The sequence below is a fragment of the Xiphophorus couchianus genome, chromosome 22 (genome assembly GCF_001444195.1).
Source record: "Xiphophorus couchianus chromosome 22, X_couchianus-1.0, whole genome shotgun sequence".
Classification (NCBI taxonomy): Eukaryota; Metazoa; Chordata; class Actinopteri; order Cyprinodontiformes; family Poeciliidae; genus Xiphophorus; species Xiphophorus couchianus.
The window spans coordinates 11,063,533-11,072,574 of NC_040249.1; the positions used below are offsets into that span (position 1 = coordinate 11,063,533).

At 40.0% G+C, this 9,042-nt stretch overlaps 1 protein-coding gene across 2 annotated transcripts; it reads right to left on the reverse strand.

Moving 5' to 3' along the window:
- Window positions 1-901: 901 nt before the first annotated feature.
- Window positions 902-8,478, reverse strand: lrit1a (leucine-rich repeat, immunoglobulin-like and transmembrane domains 1a). Of its 2 annotated transcripts, XM_028007744.1 has the most exons (5): window positions 6,068-8,478; window positions 5,213-5,673; window positions 3,890-4,195; window positions 2,698-2,909; window positions 902-2,583 (listed from the first exon to the last, which is right to left on the reverse strand). In XM_028007744.1, the coding sequence occupies exons 1-5, from the start codon at window positions 6,187-6,189 to the stop codon at window positions 1,852-1,854; spliced, it is 1,833 nt and encodes a 610-aa protein (XP_027863545.1). In that variant the 5' UTR covers window positions 6,190-8,478; the 3' UTR covers window positions 902-1,851. The 2 variants fall into 2 exon arrangements, with proteins under 2 accessions (XP_027863545.1, XP_027863544.1); XM_028007743.1 differs by having other exon boundaries at window positions 902-2,909.
- Between the last annotated feature and the right edge of the window lie 564 nt (window positions 8,479-9,042).

A 9,042-nucleotide genomic window follows, 5' to 3' on the forward strand; every position in this document is an offset into this window, starting at 1 on the left:
TATGCGTGGTAAAGAGATGCCCATGGCAGCAGACAACAGAAGCCTATTAAACTTAATCCCTGACATGTTTAGGAAGAAGGAACGTCTAATTCTTGGGTATCAGCTTTGGCATCAGCTCAGCGTACCTGTTTTGTAGGTCAGGGAAAGTACAACTGCAAGGAATTCTATAGAAATTAGCTGTACTCCATAGTACAGAAATATAATTGTTGATAAGTGTGCAAGCCTATTTTTCTCTAACCTACATTGGAACTTTCCCACATTTTGTCACATTAAGATATTAGGGAATATTGGTTGTTATCTTCTTTAATGGAGGGAAAATGACTTTCAGACATTTTTATGAATAAAATGCTGAAAAATGAGGCATTCTTTTCTGTTTGGTCACTTTTCCTCTGATTCCCCTAAATAAAATCTAATGCAACCAACTGCCTATAGATTTCACCAAATAATGAGTAATTTACTTTTAGTATAATTTCACCTGTTCTGTAAAGGCCTCAGATGTTTGCTTAAGAACATTTGTGAACAAACACCAACATAAAGATCAAGAAATACAATAAAAAGGCCAGGGATAACATTTGGTGAAGTTTAAAGCCAGACTATGTTATAAAATCAATAACAAAAACCTCATGTGCCATCATGAGATGTGGATTATGACCAAAAGAAAGGAATCTTTTTAGTAAAAAGTGGTAGCAGCGTGATCTGGGTATGCTTTTCTTCATCAGATTTGATGGAAAAATTTATTCAGGTCATCACTAGAAGGAAACCTGAGGGTCAAGAGTTGGTACATTTTGAGCAATGAGAACATACAAGACAGTATAAAAATATGCTGAGCTGAAATATGATAAAAAAAATAATATAATGGTTGTGTTGATGTTAAGTAACTCACTAGTATGAACACACAATATCAGGTAAATATATATAAAAGTTTATTTAATCATCTTTAAATGTGCGGTATGATCGGAATGAAAAGATCTACATTAAATGAGGGTAATGATGCCTCTAGCTGGCATTGAATGGATACATAGATTTTCTTTCATTTCTCATTGCTGGGGAATAAAACTGATTTAACTTCTCATTTCCATCTTATTTACATTGCGTCATAGTTCACTCCTTTCTGTACTTCTCTCCAGCTCCAGCTGCCCTCCACTCACCAGTGTTGAACCATGCCTATGTGTATATCTTCTCTGAACTAATGACAGATATATACAGAGGCACAGAATTAACAGTATATGTAAGTGTACATGGTTCAGTCAATATTTACAAATCATACACATACATATATTATGTACAATGGAGTGTGTACCATTGTGTTCCCTTTAAATCAGGTTAGAATAAGAAGGTTTTTTTCGCTGGGTCGTGCAAGTAGCTTCAAATGTTATTTTTTTTTCTTAGACTTTGTGATGCAAACATTCTTCTATATGTAAAAGCAAGTCTTGCCAGTAATGGATGTTCGGATGCACAGCAGAGCATCTGCAAGAAGGACAGGCTTTTCCAGAACGTTCCAATTTTTTTCTTCTAAACTGAGATTTCCATTATTGTGCAACGTGCAAGAGTCCTTTGATAGAAGTTGGGCCTCTGTGGCGGTGGAGTCGGTGGCAGTATCCAGCGAGGAGGAACCGGTGGAGGGGAATCCCATGGTGTGGGTGTATGGGAGCGTGTGGGAGGAGGACTGACGTCAGGATGTTGTGTGGGGTGAGAATAGGGATTGTGCTGGGGATATGGATGAGGGTGAAAGTGTGGGCGGTGATGAGAATGGTGCAGATGGACATTGGGCTTCGGATTGCTATGCAGATGCGGATGTGGGTGACTGCACGGAAGATGGCGTGGAGCAGGAGCCAGAGCTGGAGCATGACGTCAGCAGAAGTACTCATTAGGTTGTCCCTCGATCTTTGCTGTTGACTCGGAGTCCAGGCTGGAGCGGGCTGACAGCAATCTGTTAGACTCCTCTTGATTCAGTCTGTTTAAGTACTCACCCTCAAGCCCTTTGGCCTTTGTACCAGGGGACAGTGTTTCAAAAGTCACATATGAGTCTTGAATGTCTTTGGATTTCTTTCCCCAGTACTTTTTAATGCGCCTCTTCAGCGCCCCACAGCACACAATGACAGTGAGGGGGACTGCAATGATACAGGCCACAGTGATCACAATCACATTGATCAGCTTCTGGGTGCCAGTTGCACTAGCTGCTTCATCAGTGGAAAATATCACACACTGTTCTTTCTTGGGAATCAGTCCCTTCACACATACACAGGCAATGTACTTGGTCCTGGGCACCAACCCGTCTATAGTTACACGGGTTTGTCCCGCTCCAACGTTGATCTTTCTCATGTCCCGCTCCCCAAACACAGCATACAGCACACTGAAGGCAGTTGTGTTCTTTGCTTTAGGTGCTCTCCAGTTCAGAGATATTGTATTGTCTGTGTCACCCACCACCTTCACAGAGCGGACCACCCTGTCTGGGTCCTGCTGTAGGGATGAAGTGTTTGCCGCCAGGTTGCTGAGATTTGTCTTCTCCAGATCCAGTAGGGCATCTGAGTTGGGGGAGGTGGAGGGATCCTGGGTGGCTCCATCAGTTAGGGTGTAGCTGACCTGTTCGGAGTCAGCAGGTAACATGTCAGAATCCATAGCAGCCAAAGCTGATGAGGTGGAAGTTGGAACTACGTATCTGGCCACCAGTTTCTCCTGGTAGGCTGCTTTACCCACTGGGTTTGGCTTCTTGACTTTGACCTTCTTGTCGGTGTTTGTCTGGTTCCCTTCGGGTCTTGGTGGGTTAGAGACAACCAGAGAAATGACAGCCTCTGCATTCCCTGCATAGTTTGATGCCTTGCAGATGAATTTTCCTGAATCGCGGTAGGACACAGCTGGGACGCTGAGGATGGACCAGGTGATTCCTTCTTTAGATGTTTCTTGTTGTACTGTGGTAGAAGAGAGATATTAATATACTTTATTATGCAGTTATGAACACAAAACAACATTTTAGAATGGCAAAAATTTAATAGGAACCTGAATCTGAGAGAAGATCTCTGCTAATAAAAAGAAAACAATGCCAGGCAGCTGATTACACAATATTCATTCATCAATTGCCGTCTATGTTGTGTAACTGCCTGTAAAGACGGCAGCTGTCAATCAGACTTACAATCCAACTGGATCTAGTAGTAGCTCTCTGTTTAATTAACAAGACCACAGAGTATAAAAATCCTCCCAACGCATGTACAATGCACAGAGACCCTGTGGTGGTAGCTGATATGACTCACATGGTTGCCTGCCCAGGAATACCTGTTGCTGGGCAGCATAAACCAAATACAAAAGAAAAAGGTATCTATCAGTTCCAAATCAGAAACTGTTCACTGGTTTTACTTCTGAATGGTTTTTTATTGCTTTTTTTATGCCCAGCTGGTAGAGAATGGAAAAGCTTTGTGTTGTCTACAGGGTAAACACTATAAGAACATGTAAGCTGAAGTAACATATCAGAATCCATAGAGGCCATGAGTCTTGAATGTCTTTAGATTTCTTTCCCCAGTACTTTAAATGAGCCTTTTCAGCTCCCCACCGTGCACAACGGCATGGTTGTCACTTGATTTGATATGAAGTTTGAAATTGGAAATTAAAAGGGCTATTTTTATTGTACCTGAAAATCTGAAATACTTCGATCAAACTTGGACCAGGTTATTCAGATTCATTAAAGCATATTTTGAGATTCATTGCAACTATTGTGATACAGTAAATGTCCGACAACATGTATGAAGCACTGTAGATTAATTGGGGATTTGTAAAGCCTTTACTCTATTTGTAAATTATAGGATCTGTTTTTATGTATTAGTGGTGTAAATGAAGAGCTCAACCTGGGCATTGTTTATGCCAGAATTGCCGCTGATAAAACTAAAGGCTAGCTAACCTGTTCCATTAAGCATTTGTCCATCAGCCCTGCGCCATGTCAGATCTGGCACCGGTACTCCAATGGTCCCACACCGAAGGAGAACATTGTTCCCAACCGCACTCCGGACTCGTGCCACTGCTGTGTGGATGCGTGGGAGCTGACACTGACGCAGCTCCGCATCGCTGAACAAGACCCCTGAGAAGCTCTCTGGTGCCGAACAGCGGAGTCTTGTGTCAATAAATGCCACGGAAAGCGTGGGGGACTTCTGGAACTGGACCAGGTCATAGAGTCGGCAATCGCACACCCAGGGGTTGTCATGGAGACCTGTGGGTGAAGAGAAACAGGCAAAACTTGAGGAGGAGACAGAAAAGTGCAGCTGTGTGCAAAGTGAAAGAGCGGCTTGCAGATGGCTGATTGTGATGCTATGATGATAATCCTGTAAGAGGATTTACATTTAATTCAGAAACTACATAGTTATGATTATGGCAATAATGACAACATAGATGATGATGATGATGATGATGATGATGATGATGATGATGATGATGATGATGATGATGTGTAAGATATTGAAACAGTAATGTGTACTAACATTTTGTTGCTCTAATTTCTTTTACAGTCTGTATATATTTGAGTTTTAAGTTTAAACTCTCAGTGCAGATCATGGGCTGTTATGCATACATGTATTTGAAGAAGTATTTTCACCTTTTCATTTAGTAGGCAAACTGATGGTGCCACAAAAGATGTTAAAACAGATGAATGATTCTTAAAAATGTCTTACTTGTCTATACAAGGTTTGCACCGGCTAAGGTGAAAGTCTAACCTTTTTGTTAGATAGGTGCATTTAAGTGTTACTGCAGTCTTGAAGCAGCATATTTTATTTAAAAAAATAAATAAATAAATACAGAGAGAGATTATTCTGAATTAAGCAGGATATTATAAGAATAAATCAAGGTCAGGGTTGAGATTATGTGCCGCTTAAAAATATTTTGTTTATCCAGCCGCCATCAAAGATCAACTCTCCATTACACACAGTAGATATAATGAAGTGAGCAACATACACTAAGTTATGTGTGTGTTGAAGGGCAGGCGTGCACATGTGACATGGGAGAGTAGTTTTTTATTATTATTGCGTTGTAACATTTATTTATTTATTTATTTATTTATTTATTTATTTATTTATTTATTTATTTATTTATATCCTTTTTTTGTATCTTTTAATGGTAGTAAATGAGATCCTACTACTCCAAAAAATGTTATTATGGTTTTTAAATGGGCTGTTCCACCCCAGGACAATCCAGCTCATAAACCTCCTGGAGACGCCCGTGTGTCGCTTCTTACCAAGAATCATCTTGGAGCTCTCGGGGCCCTGCACGGGCTTCGCAGCCAGCCAGTTGGTCAGCACCTCGATCGGCAAGGTCAGCAAACTGTTGCTGGACAGGTCCAGGTAGGTGAGGTTCTTGATGTAAGTGGTGGCTTCCGCGGGCAGCGAGGTGAGCTGGTTGTTGTGCAAATCAAGAAGTCTGAGGCTGGGCATGTCCATGAGAGACTCCCAGGGAAAGGCAGTGAGGGCATTCCCGTCCAGACGAAGCTCTTCCAGGTTGAACAGTCCCCGAAAGCTTTCCGGGCTCAGAGCCGACAGGGTGTTGAAAGACATCCAGAGGAATTCCAGACTTGAGAGGTAGCTGAAGGCTTCGCTTGGGATTTGCTGGATGGCTGTTTTCTCGATCCGCAGTTTGGATGTGTCAACAGGGAACCCGGCTGGCACGAGAGCTATGTCGGGATCATTGCATATCACGCTTCTGAAAAGGGCAAACCAATATTCATAAATTATATTTGACAGGCAGGATAAAAATGTTTTATTAATTGTTAATAAAACTGGATGACAACTTATAAATTCAGTTACGTGCAAAGGCTCACTCACTCAGGTGAGGTAAGAAAATAAAACAACGTGGATAATATTGTCGAAAAATAATGCAAAGAATGTTTTTAACAGATAATCTTGTGAAAGATCAAATTTGATTGAGATAAACTAATTTTTCAATGTTCTTCACAGTTTTTCACGTGTTCACAGTTCACTGTTCACAGTTCATTGATACATCGGTCCTCAGGTTTAGATCTAATCATCGGAAGAGATGCACCTGTGCGCATAACCACGCAGGGTCGTTTACATAGTTTGTTCTGTAGTTTCCTTACCTAGCCTTGGATCCGTCACTCAGGTTATGGTAAAAACAGCTGCACTGTGAAGGGCAGGAGCTCACTGGGGAGGGAAGCTCCAGCGTGGCCACGCAGAGCCCCAGGAGCAGGATGCGGAACATCTTGGCCCACTTTTACGCATACGCAGTGTGCCTGTGCGCCCACTTTGCGCCTCACTCAAATTTAAACAGACTTACTTTTTCTCTCTCATGCAAAGGACTATCGCCTGCATGGCTTTGTTCCACCGCTTTGCTGTCCCATAGTGATCTGACTGCTGTGAGTCCCGAGATAAAAAGGATAGACTGGGATTAGAGGAAGAACTGGCGTTCGTTTCATTTTGATGCGTATAGCATCCCGGAATCTGATAGGCTGCGCGGAGACGTCCCTATTTATCATCAGTGAAAAAAAACACTTCCGAAACGGTCATAATCCACTGGGATGTTTTTTTTCTCTCCACTGAATTGTTGGCTGTTCATTTCAGCCTTACTGTGACAGCGGAGATGTAAGCGAACATCGCTTTGTTTTACCACAAGGTGGCTCTGCTGTTGAAAGGTTTTTAAAACACATGTATTGGTCCTGCCAAGGGATCTGAAGGCTTTCTTATGACAGTTTTAAGATATGTGTAAATGCATAATATGTATAACAACATTTATGGAAATGTTTTTCATGGAACAATAAAAGGTAATCATTAACCCCTTGAAATTTACAAATGTGTGGAAAAGAATGTCAGATCAGAGCATATTAAGCTTTAAACTGATGTGATGGATTCATAAAAGATTTTTGAGTAAATGCATTAATGTGTTGTTAAATTTTTCCCACCACAGTCCTCACCAAAAAAAGTATTTTCTCCAAATACAGAAAGGCCATCAATAATTATAAGATAATTATAAGATATAAAGATAAGCATATGCAAGTATTCTGTTAAAAGTCTTTCAATGAAAAAGTAGGACAGTGTCAGAGAGGAAGCTACATCCAATATTTTCTTTCTTAGCACAACAGACTGTGGATTTCTTACAGCTGGTTGTTACTTTGAGCTAAAAAGAGAGAAAGGAAGATGGCATGTTATATTGGCAGACTTTTTTCATGGAGTCAAAGTTTTGTTTGTTATAAGATATATAACACTTTGACTTAGTAAAATTTTATGAAAAGAGTCAAGTTTGAAACTCTGCACATGAACTGATATTGGTATATTTGTGAATAATCCTGAGTCAAACTGACATAAGTTGGAGAATTATGACCCAAATTCTAGCGGAGAGCCTTGTGGAAGAGAAGAGATCGAGCTGCAAACAAACAAAATTATTAAACTATAAAGGTACTGCGATTGCTGGACAGCAAAACAAACTGTTATTTAGTGACACAAAATTATTTCAAGAAACTCAAAGGGTCCTTTGAACGCCCCGAACACAGCCCATACAACATGTTTTGTAATTTATCAGCATGATGCAGATCTACCATATTCATCAAGAAGCATCACTTTTACCATTTACAGTAAAATTTGCTAATAGATTACTTGAATAAGGTAATTTAAAAACGTTTTATAGGGTTTGTGCAACTCAACTTAAAAAACAAGAAAAGATTTGTTCTAAAAACTCTTTTGTATTAGTCTTTGTTTGTATCATGTGATTTGTAATATCATGTGACTGAACACTACATATTTCCATCTAAACTTCACCAGCATTTTTTTATGTAATCCTCAGAGCAGCACAATGTCATGTTTGTTTCCCCTCAGCCCACTGGCACACAAATCTGCAGATGTTTTTTAACAGCTAACAAATCATAAGCTATTTGCTCTACTTTAGGTTTGGGATAATGCTAACACTTTATGCAATTTACATTGTTTTTAACCAGCTTTTTGGAGCCATATTTTAGTCACAGCTACAATGCAACCTATGTTCCTGTCTGCCAGGGTCACAGCAGAGGAGCTTCAGCTTGAATAAAGCTTTGGTTAAAACATCTGTGGGTTCAAAAAATCATTTAGTTTTATCCTCTATCATTGTAAACAAATACGCAGTGGGCTTAATCCCTTAAAGGTCAATGTGTCTGTCAAAAGTTGAAGCTGCACGAAAAGATGGCCGACCATTTCAGAGGGCCCTGCAAGTCAGATCAAGGATTAAGGAGGATACAAAACTGCATCCCCAGTGCACTCTGTTGCTAGTTCACTGAAATTGCTTTGGGTCAATAAGTGAAAGAGCATGAATACTGTCTTTTTTATAAAAAAAAAAAAAAGAACAAGAAAATACAGTAACACTTTGTGACTATTTTACTAGACTTTTTGAAAGAAAGTAGAGCATATTTGATTTTTTCTTCTATTTCATACATATAATTATATGAAAGCCCCCTTTACTTTGAGTATGATCAGTATTGAGGATCTTGAAGAAGACGCTCGATAAAATATAATGTTGGTTACTGGTTTCTCGGCACTATGTTGCTTATGTAACTTTTTTGTGGTTTTGTGGTGCAACGCATTTTGAATTGCCTTGTTGTTAAAGGTGCTATACAAATAACTTTGATTGATTGATTGATACCGCAAAATAAAATTAAGTGCGGTTTTGAAAAGTCACCTAAACCCAACCCATATTAAATACAACTCGTCTGAGAATGTCTACTGTATACATCACACTATGTCTACCATGAAACATAGTGGTGGCAGCATCATGCTGTTGTGTTGTGTTTCTTAATCATAAAAAGGGAAGTTGGTCAGAGTAATAACTATGAAGGAAACCTGTTACTGGCAGTAAAAGACTTGAGATGAAGGTTCAGCAGGACAACAATCTAAAACAAAATACAAGCATAGCTACAACGCAAAAGTTTAGATCAGATTAAAAAAACATTGTTTACAGGCACCCATCTACTCTGACTGAGCTATTTTGCAAAGAATGGGCAAACATGTCATTGTTCAGTCGTGCAAACCTGACGAGTCGGGAGTGAGAACGTGTTGCAACGGATAGACACACACCTCCAAAGATTTGGCAGCT